This window comes from Diadema antillarum, unplaced genomic scaffold, assembly GCF_040938485.1.
Source record: "Diadema antillarum isolate AM-2024a unplaced genomic scaffold, OU_Dant_1.0 seq00000618_RagTag, whole genome shotgun sequence".
NCBI lineage: Eukaryota > Metazoa > Echinodermata > Echinoidea > Diadematoida > Diadematidae > Diadema > Diadema antillarum.
This window is the reverse complement of record NW_027271541.1, coordinates 518,000-537,060: the sequence shown is the minus strand read 5'-3', so window position 1 is coordinate 537,060 and position 19,061 is coordinate 518,000. Positions and strand designations below refer to the sequence as shown.

At 39.4% G+C, this 19,061-nt stretch overlaps 1 protein-coding gene across 1 annotated transcript in view; it reads right to left on the bottom strand.

Moving 5' to 3' along the window:
* LOC139736001 (disco-interacting protein 2 homolog C-like) overlaps positions 1-19,061 on the bottom strand; it is a 149,799-nt gene that overhangs the window by 91,791 nt on the left and 38,947 nt on the right. Inside the window, exon 2 of the mRNA XM_071646750.1 lies at positions 8,515-8,601. Within this exon, the coding sequence (XP_071502851.1) occupies positions 8,515-8,601 (87 nt within the window). The remainder of the gene's footprint in view (positions 1-8,514; positions 8,602-19,061) is intronic.

Genomic DNA, 19,061 nt, shown 5'->3' with positions numbered 1-19,061 from the left:
CACTTCTCCTGCATATATATGGTGTGTATGCCGGTGTATACACATACATTGTAATGTGTTAGTCTTCCCATTCTATTGTACAAGCACTGGAGGGAGTTCACACTCACAAATTAACCCATTCCATGCCTTATCAAGTTGTTTTACTAATCTGAGAGCGAAGTTTCAATCACATTTCTCCAAATTTACATTGCACTTTTCGATATGTGTCTGCCCAGTCGGAGGCTCAGAGACGGGTTTCCAAACTTGCTCAATATGAGAAGATGCACTTTTGTAACTTGAACTGTTTGACCACTGAAACACAAACAACGAGGCGGAGTCCAGTTGACCTATTCACATATGCCACGGTACATGCATATTATCAACATTTACTTTTGCACTTCAGCATCCTCTGGAGTTGTAAGTTGGGCCAATGTGCATTGAGTCAATGTGCATTGACACGACTTTTGTACGGAAGGAATATCATTTGCAGCTGCCTTTTAGTGAGAATACTCATGACAATGTCTGGGTTAACCATTAACTCTTTGCACATTTAGATATATTCATAATATGCGTTCCACCAACATGATTTGTGAATAAGTTCCTTTGCAAATCTGAAACCCGCTCCCTATCTGTCCATCTCCATCTCCGCCTACAAAAACTTCCACAGCTGAGCGGAGCTGACGAGATTCCCGACGACAGGTAGGCTTCCAGGAGGCTGTCCTGGTATTCTCTCTTTCTCTCTCCCTCTCTCGCTCTACCTCTCATCTGTTTCCAGCATTGAATTGAATGATCATTAGCCCATCTGATTGTTTGACCTGTGCTGAATGAACATCTATTCATGAAGGGTGACTAGTCTAACTTTCAGACTTGCAAACAAGAGTACGAGTACTTCAGTATTCTCTTCTTCCTCTCTTTCTCCTCCTCCTCCTCTTCTTCTTCTTCTTCTTTCATCCTGGTCCTCAGAGTTTTGAAAAATTCCAATTATACCATAAAAGACCTCAATACAACAGAACTAAAAAAACATGCTAATTTTTTTAATTTATAAAGCAACTAGATCTGTGTAATCATCAGGTTTTCTATATTATCAACTGTTACATGTTCGGGGGGGGGGGGGGATCAAACCATTGTCCTGCTTCAAAGCTTGAAGCCTCCTTCTTGTACATTGTTGCTACACATTTCACATTATTTACTGATATTCTAGGTTTAAAAGTAGAGACTGGCCAGTATGTGGTCCTAGTGTATAGAGAAAACCAAACTTGAGTCCTCGGTAAACCAGAAATTCTACCAAAAATGTTCAGGCTGCCTGATCAGGAAACTAGCATTTTGTTTACAGACCCCTCTTAAAAACAACAACAACAACAACAACAATAACAAAAATAAGGAGGAAAATTGTCTATATGCCATACAAACCAGAAATTTTTAAACTGCAAATCTGTAGTCAAGCATGTTCAGAATTTTCCAAATTCTTTAACTGCATCAACACTCATGCCAGCAGTGTTTTTCAACACTGTCCACAGAACCTATTCAACCCAGCACACCTGCACTCTTATTAGTTTTGTCATGAACCAATTAAATTAGCACTGATGAGCAAAAGTACATGTAATGGATATTCCACTGAAGATAAAACACACACACACACACATGCACGCATAACTGATGACACAGACTAACAATGCCAGACAAAAGAAAAGTTTGAACGACCCTTATGGGGGTGTCAGGAACCGTCTTTGATTTGAATGAATTGATAGTGACACAGGGGGGCGTGTCCCTATCCAATGCAATCACTGTCGGGAGCAACGGCATTTGTACGTAACTGGAAATGCACTGCGTGACCACTCCTCTTGCAGTGAAACCAAATCTAATAGAGTCCGATTTTAAGTTGACAGAAACATAAATGTTTGCACTTGATTACACAAGCAAAAAAAAATACATATTTATATCACATATATTTCAACAACAAGTATGTGCATCGTGGAATAGGGTAACATGTTTGTTTGATGACTTTAGTGGGGAAAATGCAGATGTCACATCTAATGATCAAATAACACATGACGCAATGAGGAATCTATTTTCATATCATGAATGCATCATTTGATAGGAACACATGAACCTACTGCTCATATCAAAACACATTTAGAAAAGATTTCTATTTCTACTACAAATAACAAAATCATACAATTCTTTTGCAAATGGTGAATTTCTCACTGCATGTGATCAGACATAGTATTGCAGACATGTTACCATATGCTTTAAAAAAAAAAGATATCAGAATCACTGTCGACATGTCCATTCAAAATTTCCTTTTCAAGATTTCATTTTTCCTTCCACCTTTATTACAAAACATCGTCAGGTGAGAACAAAAAGGGTGATAATCGGATCTTTCATGTACTACATGGACAACATCCTTCTGATACATGTACTACACACATATATGCTGACATTCTCATTCCTGGCATACAACTAGCATATAACAACCACCACCAAAGTGAACACAGGAACAATTATTAGCATCTAGGTGAGCCTATTTTCGGCACAATCTCCATCTGCGGCTGACGCCTGAACTTTTCACCGCTTAATTCTGACGTTGACACGTTGTTAGCATGCACACTCCACATGGAGCCAAAATCTAGCCTTCACTCCAGGCCAATTACAATTATCGCCCACAATAGACTGCCATTCCACCTTCCTATATTTGTTATCCTACAAAATACACTTAAACTTTGTCAGATCCCTCCCCCTTCCCAAGAGAAACAATACAGAAAAGAAATAAAAAAGTATTTGCTACCAAGTCTTCATCCTCCAAGCTGTCTACATAACTATTTTTCTTTCTTTTCATCTTGAAAACTCGAAGTAGAACATTACAAAATTTACATCTTCTATAAAGGGCTTGGAGGTCGATACTAGGCATGGGTTTCATGCAGTGTCAGAACAGAGTCTATCATAATATTTCACACTCAAATGTCAACAGACTCTGTCCAGCAAGCACACGCCAGAGCAATGGCAGGGACTCCCTGCCTACGAAATGAATAGCATAAAGGTCAAGTGATGCACTCTCCCCACTAGGCTTCCACACAGGCTCTATGTTGCTAGCATCCATATAAGGTAGGCACACACTTTTACAGGTTATCCCACCACCCCCACCCACACACACACACAGCCCATATAATGAAATGATATCAAAAGATCATGTGCAAAAACGAACATCAGAGCTCAAAATGGCAGACACCTTTGCAATGATATGAATATCCTTTTATATTCGTTGTTTCCTAATCACAATGGTCATGGCTGACAATCATGAAGTAGCAGCAGTGGTACATGTAGTACAAAAGAATAATAATGATGATGATGATGATGATGATGATGATAATAATAATAATAATAATAATAATAATAATAATAATAATAACATTAATAATAACGAAAGTAATATTTCAATCAACAACAGTAGAGATGATGATAAACAGTTTAGGGCGATCATGGTATTCTCTTCAAAAGTCCATCAATTCATGAATAATCCAACAATGACAGGTACTCATTTACATGTCTCGGTCAAAGGAACACTGCCCTGCATGACACTGCCCCCCCCCCCCCCCCCCCCCCCCCCCCCATTTGATGTCATTTGTGTGGGAATCCTGATCTGGTCATAAGCCTACATATGTATGTACTGCACACAGGGGACAAAATCGTGCCATTTCAAAATTTTGATGGAGCCAAGGATGCGAACGTCTCCTGTCTCACAAGATATAATATGACAAAGATATATAATCCTGGAGCACCCATCCTGTTTCATGATCGAAGGACACTCAAGTGATCGTAACGTCCTTCACATTTTTGTCCCGTTGCCCATCACTAGGATTTCCACTTCCATCATGCAAAGAAACCATCTCATTGGGTGTGTGGTTCACAAGGGACCCACTGCCGCAAACATTCTATCATAGCCTTCATTACTACTGTATCTATTTTTATCTATCCTAACTATTTTTGGGGGTCTAATTACCCACTGACTTGACTGGAGACTAATAGAAGCTGACACAAAAGGGCCAACTGATGTCCACTGTTGTTCTTTTAACTGCTATTGGTTGTCTTTGATTGTCGCAGATGAGGCAGGAAGAAGAGTGGCAGGTTTGTGGAGGCATCTAGCCTTATTTCAAGGCTACAGTTCAATCGCCTACCCAACACTGGGAGGAAATGCAGACACTTTAAAAAAAGCAAGGCTGGCAAGGCTCTTAAATGACATACTGATCATAAGCCATCTCCTTCAACTGCTAAATTACCTACCTTACATGATGTAACTTGAGGATGTTACCCTTATATTTGATAAAATTGACTTGCTGATCATCATTAAATCCCTGCATGCCTGAGATATACAATAATATGTCAACTGCAGGCATGTTTTAACTCCACCACCCCTCTTATACATGCAGTGCCCCAGTTACTATCAACTGTCACCAGGGCAGATGGGGAGGACCACTTAAATATCCATCCTCAGGAAATAAATGTGGAATGCATGTGGTATGGTCTAGATACAAATTGGTGTAGTCAATTCCACCACACTGTTCATTTCCTGGTATACTTTCAGCAGTTTGTAAATTTTCAACTGTATGACCTTTTTTGTTTTGTTTTGTTTTGTTTTTTGCAATGTTTTATTTTTTATTTATTTATTCATTTTTATTTATTTATTTATTATTATTATTATTTTTTTTTTTTGGGGGGGGGGATAAAGTTTTCTAGTTTCTGTTTCTTTTCTGCTTTTCCCAAAATGAACTACATGGCAAAGTATTACTCTCGATACATGAATGCAATGTAGCTTTCCACACAGGACACACAATACTTTTATTATTAATCAGCTACATTGGTACACTCATGTACAGTGTTTTGGTTCTTCATCATGAATATTTAACCTCTTGAAAATTTGCCTCATGAATAAATTCTTAATCATGCAAAAATTATGCCCCCATTATATACACAACATATGGATCATTTGGCTATCTAAAATATGAATTAGTTGCAGTAACAAAAACGAAAATGATACGATATGCTGCACACTGTATGTTAGAATTGAAGTTTTCAGAGAAACGGGACCAATACATGACATTCCTTAGATACAGTCGCTGAATTCCAAATATTTTCTGGATGAAATTGTGTGCTATCAAATTCATTTTCCAAACTGACCAATGTATGTTGTGAATTATAAATATATCACTTGCAGTCTATGCGGGAATAAATAAAAGAAAATTAATACTTGAAGACCAAATATCATTGTACATTGCAGCTGTAGCCATCTCTCTCTTTCTCTCTCTCTTGCAGTGGTTGTTGCCGTTGCTAGAGAAACATGTGCTTCCCTGCACACTTGGGGGTGGGGTCAAACAGATATTTTGCGTGCAACCAGATTAGTGCATTTTAAGTGTGGTTCCTTTGAATGGGAACAAGTTCTTTTAAATGACAGATGGATCAATTAGTCGTTAGATGAAAATCTAACCCTGCAAAGAGCTTTTTCATTTGGCTATGGTGGTCGGATTGCTCTTCTGTTTTTGTTGTTTTTTCATCCTGTGTATGTTGTAGCAACTGCCAACTCGCCGCCCATTTCCTAGGGGCTTGTTCTGCCCGCCCTATCACACCGTAACATGGCAGATTGCATAATGGATTTTGCGCTTCTTCAGCACACATCACTAATAGGATGGGAGATTTTTTTTTTCTTTCTCTTTTTTTTTTAAAACTCGTCTCGACTGGGCCAAGAGATTCGATCACATGACCAAATGAACTGGAAGCCACTTTGAGTTCCATCCGCAGGCGTACGACGGAAAGCCAAAGTTAGCATAAATTATGATGGGGTTTTTCTCTCGGTATAGTCGCCTACTTTCAGCCCAGTAATTACATTTGGATTAGCTTCTGGGTTGCGCGGCCATTAAATCTGCACACGATCATCGGGGGCAGAGGGGTTCCTTTTGAGGGGAAATGGAAGCATCGGTGGTGTAAAATGGCGCCTCACTTTGCTAGCATAAAGAGCATACAAAAGAAGCTATGAATGCAGAAATTAGGCCATCTTGTGTCAAGAATTCAGATTTCTTATTGTGAAAAAAAACACAAGGATGACACCAAAACTGAGCAACACAGGTCAACAACTCCCTGTTTATTGTAATAACGTGCCTCATTTCCTCCAAAACACATTACTGACACCATGGTCAATCACTGATAATCAACCATCATTTCCAAAGTATACTGAGACGTGAATGCATTGAATGAGATCGGATGTAACTATTGTCTATCTCTACATCTATGATTCTTTTTAAAATTCTGCCAATGAAGTATCATATGGCGTCCAGTTGCAACCAAAAAGACAAATTTGAAGCAGCAAATTAAAGGGAGTGTGGAATCTCTGATTATCCCTCATTGTGACATCTCTGATTAAACTTCATTGATCTTTCTTTGCCAACTGGTGCAGATGTCTAGAAACTAATTGTCAATGAATTAGAGATTACCTAATCTCCTTAATCCCTATCTTGTTACCATGGCCTCCCATGGTAGACTGAGGCACATTGTTATGCCTGGGTGGGCTGGCTTTAAATAGTTACAATTTATATAGGTCAAGTCTGGATAAAGTACGTAGGCCCTATCTAAATGCTGATTTACCCCCCCCCCCCCAAAAAAAAAAAAAAAAAAAAAAAACAGAAATCATTCAAACTAGCACTGATTACCCTTGTATGCCACAGGAGGGTTTATGATACAATTTACTGGGTGAGTACTACCAATATCCTCCCATAACATCTCACATAAGAAAATGTAACATTTAGTTTCTTTGCAACTGTTATGATGAATAAAGGGCACCCTCCAGTGTCAAAGATAGAAAGGAGATTCATGGCCTCTGACATGTTATAGTTCCGTCTCAGAAAACGACTGTGTGATTGGAGATAAATGATGAGAATGGTAACTCACAACACAACAGTGGCCCTTCCTTGATTTTTGTGCAATGTTGGAATATAGTGATATTGCCTTACCTGTTAATCAAATTGCCATCATTCGTGACCCATTAAAATATTTTTTTTTATGCAGGCACTAATTTCTTATAATAGTTATATCTTCATCATGGCTACATTGGGCATACATGTCCTTGTATCAGCAATGCACGACCCCTTTTAATACCGACAGACACGGCTACATTATCGAATGGTAACGCTCCACGATTTCATGCGACATACGGCTCAGCAGCAATCTCGTAACAGTCCGTACATGCATTAGAGGTGAATAAAGAATTCATTGCACGTGATGATACTACCCGACCCTCGCCCCACAACCACCACCCCCAATTCCCCCATTTAACTGTCAATTAATGTGGCTTTCACATTATTACCCACACAGCTGATTCCATGAGAGTCCTCCTATGCTAAATACCTAGGGAGCCAGTGCACTTTCTCTCTTGTCTCTCTTCCATACGCGTGTGTGTGTGTGTGTGTGTGTGTGTGTGTGTGTGTGTGTGTGTGTGTGTGTGTGTGTGTGTGTGTGTGTGTGTGCGTCAATAAACCACATACACATGTACTGTCACATTAAGTGGGCGTGGCAATATGGCACCATCGGGATCACGACACCCTGCAACAATTTGAAATAGACTTTCTCCCACCCCCTCCCCCACCCCCTTCAGACCGGGCAATACAAATCAGTTCTACACGCAGTTCAGCTGCTGCAAGTTTCAGGTCTGAAATTGCTATGCGATGAACTCCTGACAAAACACTGCTGAAATCTGAGCTACGGTTAGTTACCCCTCCATACCCCCATCTCATTCTGTACGGAGTCATCTGATAGTTTAATGGTGGTTCAAAGAAAGACCCCCCCACCCATCCAACCTGAAGTACTCTTCCCCAGAAATGATGAATTCTCGGATGCTCTCGATGATGTTTTTATGCAGCTGGTCGTTGAAGTCGAGGACTCATGTTCTCATGTTTGACTGATTCTCATCGGGTTGCGCAATGTTTCCATATGGTAAGTTAGGAAGAAAAATTTGGCAATTTACGAAAAAGTTGATGGATGATAAGTAGCTGTCTTCCTGTTTGAATCATCAGGAGTGCAACAAGTAACTAAAGGATGAATTAATGTGACAGGGTTGTAGCATTTTATCCCCAAAACCATTATCGTTTTCAAACATAGTCTGTTCCTCTCCATCCAGCTCCAGTAGTCATTAATGGGTAGCATTCTCCATCGGTTCCATTTGGAGAGCACAGTTGTCATCTGCACAATTATGACAAGCAATGCTGCTTCACATTTAAAATCATGATTTGAGGGCAGTGACAGCCACAAACTTTTGCAATTCCATAGATGATTCCAACACGCTTCAAGCAACATTAAAATCATTTTCTCCACTTGCAGTCATTATACTCAACATACTTGCTCAAGTTGCAGGCATCATCTCTCAGTCAGTAACACACGTACACACTTTCACACAACCACAAATCAACAAGCACAGATGATGACAACTCCTATGGAGATTTGATGATGCTGGGTGTGGTCCGCTGCCATGGAGATGAGGGAAGATTTCAGACATACCTTGTGGCAGGATGATCTCCGGGGTTCTGAGATAGGGCTCCAGAAGTTTGGCCTTCTTCTTTTCGAAGCCTTTTCTTGTGATGTCTCCTGCAAATAGGATAGATCAAAGACAAAGCAGGTTACACCCCTTGAATGACAAAACCCTTTTATTTTTCTACTTTTCTTTCTATCATTGTAAGTGAAATGTCATTTCACGATTCCAGTTGACTACACCAGAATAGAACGAAATAAAGCATGTAGAAAGGTAAAACTTTCACACAGATTGGGCATGGAATATTAAAGAAAGGTGAGAATGGGAGAGATGTAAGATTTGGCAAACCAGAGGCCAAGGAAATCTTGAGCAATATCAACAAGCAGCTGGACACTATCTCTTGACCATCTATTCTGAAGTGCGAGATTGGACTCCCAGATCAGACTCCGTGATCGGTGTTTGAGATCTCTCAGACCTTGAGAGACGGGGCCAAAGGGTGCATATTTGCACTCGGCACATTCCCTGACTGGAAGATGAGCTCTGAAATCACGCACGCTAAAAGGAAAATGTCTCCGAATGTGCTTGTCCCCACACATCGATTTTCCGGTCCGGGCTCGGGGAACGTTAGTCATCCGCATCAGGGCTGACACCTGAGGCTAATTGAATTGATTTATGATAATTGACGATCGCAGTAAGACGATGCCAACCGGAGCATCTACCTAGTGTCTGGTCAATGCCAGGTATACCACCATCTATCTGACTGTTTGCATTCATCATTCAACACCATTCAACATGACAGGAATCACATACGACAAATATCTAATTTCTCCTCCCTCCTCTTCTTCTTCCTCTACTTCTCTTTCTTCTTCTGCTTCTTCCTCTTCCTCTTAATCTCTTCCTCATCCTCCTTCTTCTCTATCTTTCTCACTCTTTCATTTTCCTTCACCATTTTGAACCATGGAGCAAAAGTCTGCTATACCTTTTCAATACCTCTCTGTCTAGTTGTTGCAATTCAAATCTTTGAATGCCATCTGAAATTCACTCAAGATTCCATTTGTGATGAAAGAAATATCTGTAAGTGTCATTTGCTGTTCACTCTAAACTTGAGAAATTTTGTGATGGAAGAGATTACCGTAAAGTTCCGTGTATAAGACGCACCCGTATATAAGACGCACCCCTAATTTCGGACCTAAAATTTAAAAAAAAAAAAACACACGAAAATGTCCACGCAAATATTGCGTGTGTCATACATATCATTTCAGCTCAATATTTCCCTAGAATGCATCATGTATTTGCTCTATTTTTCGTTTCCTTTTATATTTTCCTTTAACGGTATTCATCGGGTATCAACAAAATATGGAAGACGCAAAATGCGAGACTTGTCCCGGTACTCACTTGCTATTGTTTCGCCTTTCAATCGTGGTACATGTGTCATGCATATCGTACTCATGAGTATACAGTACGATCTTTGCTGTCATACATAGCAGAGGGTGTCTCGCATATTGACGCATGTCAGACTGGAAGGTTCATCACGAAAAATAAGAAAAACATCAACAAGTGTAGCAGAGGGATCATACGGCAAGACGTACGGTGCGTACGGTAATTACACTCATGCACTGTTTAACAGTAACATGTGTGTCTATTGTACCATGCTTGTATGCACAGTGCTAGCCTTTTGCAAAAGGCAGCTCGCTATAATTTCAGCACACGCACACAGAGAGCAATGGACTTGCACACACAGCGCGCAACGGGTTAGCGCGCTTCGATCCGATCGCTGTGTGCACGCGAGTCCATTGCAAAAGCCTCTCTGCAGCTGCTGCCTTTGCCAAAGGCTTGCTACTAGCTAGCTACAGCACGGTGTAGCTATGCTATCCTAGCTGGTCTCGCACTCTTGAAATGAAGAGCAAACGAACGACATGGATATGCATGCATACTTCACACATCGTTCATATTAACGGTGACATAGTGTCGATCCTACTCCGTAATACAGCTTTTGTCTATGGTCATATTGATACTAGTACATTGATAAGTTTTACAGTATCGGTAATTTAGTAATGATACCTGTACATCGCGTATTCCAGCTACTAGGTTGGCTGTTGGTAGCTTGGTAGACTGACATCGGTAGCATACAGCAGTGCTGTTACAGCTGTTGTCTATGGCCAGATTGATACATCGTTACTGCACAAGGCCGATGTAAGTGTATCTCGTATTTGCAGCTTTTGTGGGTGTCCAGATTGAAAGATCGCTCTTTTATCCGTAAGTTCTAGTGATTGCTTACCTTCCAAACGTCGATGGGCATACATGGCCCCAAGTTGGCCTTATAAAATTGGGTGTACATGACGGATTTTTTTCCTCGATTCGACTGTACCCGTGTATACGACGCACCCCCGATTTTTAACGTTTTCCGACGAAAAAATAGTGCGTCTTATACACGGAACTTTACGGTATTACAAAACTGAACACAAATCCAAGAAAAAGCAGTGCTCTGCAATGATTCTTGACTGCTCCAACTTCTGCATGCATCACGCAACATGTGATATCTCAACTTCTCATTTCATTATTCCTCCAATCATTTTCAGGAATCTCCTACAAATTTTTCCCAATTTCTTATTTTCATCATTTCCCTCTAAATGTCCGCCACTCTTGCATCAAAAGTCCATCCGTGGAAAGCACCGAGACTTGCACAGTTTTGAGACCGATTTCCAGATTCATCATGGAATGTGAACAATCAATGACCTCATCTTCAGTATTTTAGTGGCTCCACAAGCTGCCTAGGTCAATTTGGTATTTTTCCTTGCAATTTACAAAATTGTGGCTTCATGGCATGTTCCTCTTGTTTCTTCCTGTTTTCTCAGAGTACTTGAAATATCTCACCAATTGATGAGATTGTCTTTTTCTTCTTTTCAAGAGTTGGACAGCCAAGCAATGACTAATGTACTTATAAGTACATGCAAAGCAACCATACCTGCAGACATACAATGTAGCATTGACTGTAGCGAGCATAATGGATACTGCTTTGATACCAATGTGTGGTCAGCTGGCTTTATGCATGCAAATTCACAGACGTTTCATGATGCACAGTATGAAAATACATTGATGCTTCAGGCTAAAACCTCTTAATGTGAAGGAATTATGCATGAAGCTATTAGAGACTGCATTAGTACTGTGGTCGACGCATGGATTTTAAAGCTTCCAGACCTTATCACTGTCTCATGAGCTAGTCAATTCATCTCCTTGTGTTCATCTCGATAACATTTGTTGTTGCCAGTTCAGGAAAGGTTAATGAGTTTATACTGTGGTTTGTTCCATTCATCAGGACAGTATGACATAAACATTCAATGAATTTTGAACACATTTAGCTGCTGACCTACACTGTACATAGGGAGAAATGTTGAAATCTTTATTCCTATGAACCTGCATCAGAAATTTTACACTATAGCATGGGTGGAAACATTCACCATGCCTTATGTTTATGAAATAAAACCAATAGAGATTACGGAAATTTTATGAAAAACATAGACGAAGAAAGAGATAAGAGAAACAGAAATGGAATATATCAAATAGAGATAACAAAAAGATGAAGAGACATACTGAGATATAGATTGATATAGACAGACAAAGTAAGAGAGAGAGAGAGAATAGAAAGAGATGGTGAGAGATAGGTAGATAGAGAGACATAACTGTACATGTAGAAAAAGATGGATAGAAAGAGATCGAGACAGAGATAAATATAGAAAGACAGACAGATAGGGAGACATAGAAAGAGACCAATAGAAGGAGATCAAGACAGAGTCACAGAAAGAGAGATATTCATAATACACAGATAAAGAGGGAGAGGGAGACATATATAGAGAAAGAGAGTATAGAAAAAAACGTGCATATGACTGGTCTGCTGCGAATTCAAATTTTATGCACACCTCTGTGAAGCCAGAGACGTACGTGGTAAAGGTGTGTTCCTGGTGAGTCAGACATCTCTGAATGCATGCTTGGACACATAAGTGAGGGTCGAGTTAAAGGTATGGCTGCTTTACACTTTGAAATCTAGGGCGCTTTCCTTGAAAAATGCCATTCACGCTTCTGAATAAAAATCTGGGGAAATCGCAGATGAGAAATGGCTTGTCCTTGCTCTTATAAAATTGCATTTTGACAATCAGATGTAATAATGCACACTACATGAATTCTCAATATTTTCCCTACAACATGTATTCAAGTTTTTTTGTTTTTGTTTTTTTTACAATAGTAAGAATGAGAAGATGTCAAAATGTTTGACAGCATTTTGTCTGAACACAGAGCAATTGAGTTCAATAGTCCCACATACTGCGATTGATGTTGGTGCCTTATTGCATACATGTTTATTTTCATTATCACTGTTTAACATCACAAATGCATATATTTGAACATAATATTATGTATAATCAATCCATCTTTAGACCGTATCCTGCTACACAGTCTGGTAAGGAAAAAAGACAAGTTTAAAAAAAAATAATAATTTCATAACAGTTCTGATGTTTCTCCTCTTCATCATAGATCAAGGGTCAGAGGTCAGGCAGGTAACACACCACACCACAAACGAAGAGAAGTTGCCACTATAATTCTTTCTGGACCACAATTTCAGTCACATCATCTAGGCAGATTAAAAATATTACTTGCCCTCTTAAATGAACATTAATTTCCCGTACTTTCACAGTTTTCACACTTGTAGGCAAAAAGGCAACAAAGCTGGATATTATAAGCCTTTCTACAATCACTGTCCATCGAAAAAAAATTTAAATTTTGACAGACACATTGTATACAGAAAACTCCATAGCAACAGGTGTCAAGTGGGCACAGTTACAGAAAAGACTGTCATTTACAAAATATGCTAAAAATGCTGACATTCTTGAAACATGTATGTCTGTGACAATGGCATGCAGTCTGTCCTTCTAGTGTGGTCTAACCCCAACCACTGTCTAGACTATAATAATGGTTTGTAGCTCTATGGAGTGCCATTTGTAGCATCATTAAAGAATTTACACTTGAATTTCTTTCATTCCTACACAACACACATGCTATGCTGTTTCCAATCGAGACGCAAGAACAATTCACAATGGCTGGAAAGGTGCATACTGTATTTGATAGAGGAATGTTTGCACAAGTACAGTGTGTCTACTTTGTATCTTTACACTTGCAAATCTTCATTTTGTTATTTTTGTATTTTTGTATTTTTGTATTTTTTTTTTCTTTTGCATTTCCAACTTTCTGGTAAGGCTATTGCATCATTCTACTCAACCGTATCAAATCCAGAAATTGAAAGTAAGAAAATACTAAAAATGTTCATATACACTTTACACACAGCTACAGCAAGTTCATTCCAATTCATATCACTGCAATTGCCAGATTGCAATCTGTAGAAAATATATTGACCTGAATTTGCCAATAAAACAAACAGTTGGTATCATGTGTAAATCAGCATATAAATGATGTACACAAATGCAAATTACAATTAAAAGAGAAAAGAAAAATACCAATAGCAAAGCCTTGTCAATATCTACGCCACAAACATGTGGGCTAATTAATCTTTTCTCTTCTGTACTGATTTTAAGTGTGACAATGAATGAGGTAAATTCAAAAACCAAAACCATATGGCAATCAAGTCATCAACCTGGAAAGGTTGGTTTGTCAAGAAGATTAACTCACAATGCAGAGGGGGTATGAAAGAAAGAAGCGGCAACACTTGCCAAATGGGGAAGGGGGGGTGGGGGAGAAGGGGAAGCAAGTATGGACTGCAACAAAATATTCAACAGATTCTGAAACGAAGGAAAGCTAGACCAGCAAAGAAGACATCGGAGGTATGTGCAGCAGCAGCAGCTGAAATTAATTAGCCTGCGAGACCGATTAGACAATTAGTGCCAGGAAAACTAAATCAGACTCACCCGAATTAGTCTCTACTCGGGCAAAGCATTGCTCCTCAGCCGACCTTGGCTATCTATAGCGCTGTGACTGCAAACTTTTTTTTTCTTTTTTTTTTAATGGCTCACAGCTGAGCCTCATGTAATTTCTGATCATGAAAGCATTTCAATCTCAAGACAAATACATCATTCCCTTCAGCATGTACTGTGCAACCTCTATTCTCCCTAACACATAGCTGTACGATGCTCTTTTCTTTCAATGTTAAAGACAAATAAAAGAGACAATATCAAACATCAGATGTATAGCACCTGATGATCAATAACTGAATATATGATTTGATATGATCTACAACATTTGTATTCTCTGCATGGCATGCTTTACAATTACATCAAATTTCAGCAATCTTATTAACATTGTTTGAAAAAAAATGGCATTACACAGTAATAGAAGATTGTAGCTACTTTTTAAAACAATTTCAATAATTGTGAAATATTTATGTATTTAAACTACACACAGTGTTGTCTCCTGATTTATTCTTGTTTTCAGGAACCCTACTACAATGTACATAAAGCCGACGGTGAACATTTTCTGTATGAGGATATTAAAGTTCATTTACAAAGTCCCCGAGTGCAAATTAATTAAACCCTTTGTTGGATTTCTTTCTCTATGACCCATTGATACTCCATCAGGAATTACCTTTGTGCCTTGGCTGCTCTGGCAATGGCACTGTGACGAGACTATACGGTTCTGTTTCCGATGCCATGGCAACTCAAGTATTGTTTGCAATTCTATCATGTGCACCTCACCAATGCACAGTGCAGGCAGGATACCTTCCAAACACAGCCAGCCATTCTACAACGTATGCATCCTAATTCCCATTACCCATTTGCATTGAGAAATATAGAAGTTGGCCTTGACGTACTTTAATCTATACTCTGTTATCCCATGCATTTGAAATGATGCTGGGCAGAGGCTCATTGCAGTAATGAACCAAATCCAGAGGGTGAGTTTACATTGCTAAAATAAGCATGTACAGAATGGCAGACTTTTTGGCCTGAATTCACAAAGGTGGTACAATCTTTGTCCATGGTTTAAAGGACAAGTTCACCTTCATAAACATAAGGATTGAGAAAATGCAACAATATCAGTAGAACACATCAGTGAAAGTTTGAGGAAAATCGGACAATCGATGCAAAAGTTATGAATTTTTTAAATTTTTGTGTTGGAACCGCTGGATGAGGAGACTACTTCAGCTTGTGAGTCATATGCGTACAACAGTATAAAGAAAATGTAAAAGAAAATTCAACATATTTTCACTTTTTTCGCATAATAAAAGAGCACTTGACTTGCCTCTTTCTAAAGGCAGGGGGAATAATATTACCCATAACATTTGTCGGTAAGGAGTCAGGGGAATGTGTACTTTTTTCAAAAGATGGAATTTTGTGAAATTCTCTTTATATTTTCCTTATATTGTTGTACGCATGTGACATCTAAGTTATTCATGCGTTGCAGTAGTCTTCTCATCCAGCGGGTACTGCACAAAAACTTCAAAAATTCATAACTTTTGAACCGATGGTCTGATTTTCCTCAAACTTTCAATGATGTGTTCTACTAACGTTGCTACATTCTCTCAATCCTTATGTTTATAAAGGTGAACTTGTCCTTTAAACAATGGACAAAGACCGTAGTTTTGTGTGGGGCGCCAAGTGTCACATGGCCTATTTCGTTACAAAATCAGTCATTTCGTTAACGAAATGATCATTTCGTTAATAAAATGGTAATTTCGTCGATGAAATGACTGATTTCATAACAATGAAATGGTCATTTCGTTAACGAAATCACTGATTTTGTAATGAAATAGGCCATGCGACACTTGGCGCCCCATACAAAACTACGGTCTTTGTCCATGGTTTAAACCATGGACAAAGCTTGTACCACCTTCTTGAATTCGGACCTTTTAGTCCACATTTGGCTGAATACTGCAATAATTCTCTTCATACTTTTTGTAAACTGACACTTACACTGAACTTAATATCTTTTCATTCGCTAGATTTACCAAAAACTTAAACTGATGGTGCATGTGTATATATCACACACAACTTTTTCCTTTGGTAAACCATATTCTTCTAGGCATACAGTTTGGAAGGTCACATTTTGCCAGAACTGCATATGACACACACCTAAGTATAGGTCAATGCGCATCTATAGGGATACATTTTAAACTCTGACTCCATATTACTGTGTTGTCTACTCCTTTTCTTTGCTGATTCATTATCTATCCTTTTCTATGGCTTTCAGTGACTTAGTGTGGGCCCTTTAAATAATGTGTATGTCGGTGAGACAGCCTATAGCCAATTAACCTTTTCGGTCTGCCAGTAGAATGCGTGCAGCAAGAAATGAACGACCAATTATTCCTCTTTTCTTAATATGAATCTTACTGTGCTGAAAAGTCCTCACGTTGAACGAGCACATGCATATCTCGAGCAGTTAGCCTATTATCCAGGTTAAGCATAACTATTTTTCTCTATCAAAAACAGAGGGCGTCTTTCATGTCACGTACACTACCGCAATCCTCCTTCCCTCGCTCCATACTGCTGAGGGGGAGGGTAAGTTATTTCCGCGTAACCATAATGGGAGGCACGTTTCATTTCAAAGCATTTGCGAGACTTAACAACTGCTGTGCATCGCGAGCTAATGAGCCGAGACAAATTAAACACTTACTGGACAAGCCAGAGCTGCGTTTAGCTTTACGTGCACTGTTCTCATCCCTATCATCGCAGCGTAATTCATCACCACCCGGTAACCCAGGGATGGGGGCATGCCCAGCCCACAACCGCACCGATAGCTGTTTCGCCCACACCTCAGATCACGCAAACATGAAATTCCATTTGGCCTGATGCTCAATGATGGCAGTACGTTATTGGCATGAAGTTGACACCAACTGGCTTAGTCTTGGCACCAGACCCACACACTTACTAAATGAAGGAGACGGACTTGATGCGGCTACTGTCTACACTGCACTGCACTGTCTTTTCCCGAGAGGTGATAAGACTACACTGCAGTTTTATCTCATCAAAACTTCAGGAGCAGCAAAACCAATGATCAAAAATTTGGGTTAAAATATTCAGGCATCATCATCATCATCATTTATTTGAGTTTCATGGAATCGCACGCAACTATACACCAGATATCATGCATTTAGAATCCATGAATACTAGATAGAAACTCTCAGTCTATCAAGAAATATTATGCATGAGGGCAATTTATGGTCACCAGACATACACTACTGAATGCATGCAGGCCTTCCTGTACTTGTACAGCTGCTTACTTTTCTTTTAAACTGTACCTCAAACACAAGCTGAACTTTAAAGACAAAGGCAAACATGAAACATTGACAGAAACTGTCACAAAACCCCTCTGTCAATAACACACATCCTCAATCCCCTCTTCCTTCTGACCTATTTACCCAAACTTTACCTTGTATTCTATCTCCGCCACGATAATTTTCCTGGTTTCCCTGAAAACTTGGCACAATATCCTTTGTAGAAGGTTTCTTTTGGTCCTTTTTATACCCACCACCCCCCCCCCCCTCCGTTCACTTCCTTCACATGATAGCCATGAGATATGTGGACTGACAGACAAAAAGGACTACATAGGCCCTATACAATGCATCCCCCATCATTCTCCATTAGAAAACCAATACCAGCTAAAAACAGTAAATGAACAAACACAAAAACAGAAGAGCAAGAGGACAATGAATAAAATCCCTGCTGAATGATAATGTATTTTTCATTATCTTCATCATCATCATGATCATAATCATCATCACCATCATCGCTATCATCGCCATCTGCATCACCAGTATCATCATCACCATCACCATCATCATCATCATCATCATCATCACCATCACCATCATGATCATCATGCTCATCATCATCATCACCATCAACATCATCATCGTCATCGTCATCGTCATCGTCATCGTCATCGTCATCGTCATCGTCATCGTCATCGTCATCACCATCAGTCATACAATGTCTCACAAAGAAAAGATGCCTCCAGCACCTTTCTGCCTTTTTGGGCAGAGGCATAAAAACTCCCCTCCATTGATTCTCAAGAAGGAATGTTTACAAATTATGAAATGTGTGTCTTTACAGGCACTCAAAGAGCACCCTCTGCCAGAAGGTGAGATCTGCTGAAGGACCTCGCTAGCTGACATAATTATTTGCTACCAATCTGTCTTCACCGCTTATCCAGGAGGAATCTGATACTTCCTTCCTCTGCATCTCTCTCCCTCTCTGTCTGTCTGTCTGTCTGTCTGTTGTTGGTTTTTTTCTCTCTCTACTCCTCCTTTATTTCTTTTTCCTACCCAACTCTAACAGCAAGCGTAAATTGCTTTTTTCAACACATGGAAAATCATGGCTACCTGTATGTATCTGAAATCAGACAAAGTAGTTAAAGAGAATGTGCGTCACTGTAATTTTTTCTATATCTGTTTAATACTACACGACGCAGGAGATGTATGGCACATTTTTTTATTTAGAATGTTGTTTTCTACATGAACAGCCCACAAGAATTGGCATTTCCAGGAATTCATCATGATCACACTATGAAGATCGCAGTGAAGGACTGCCAATATACACAAGTTCTTCCTCGCACTACATTTGTGCCAGTCTCTGGCTGA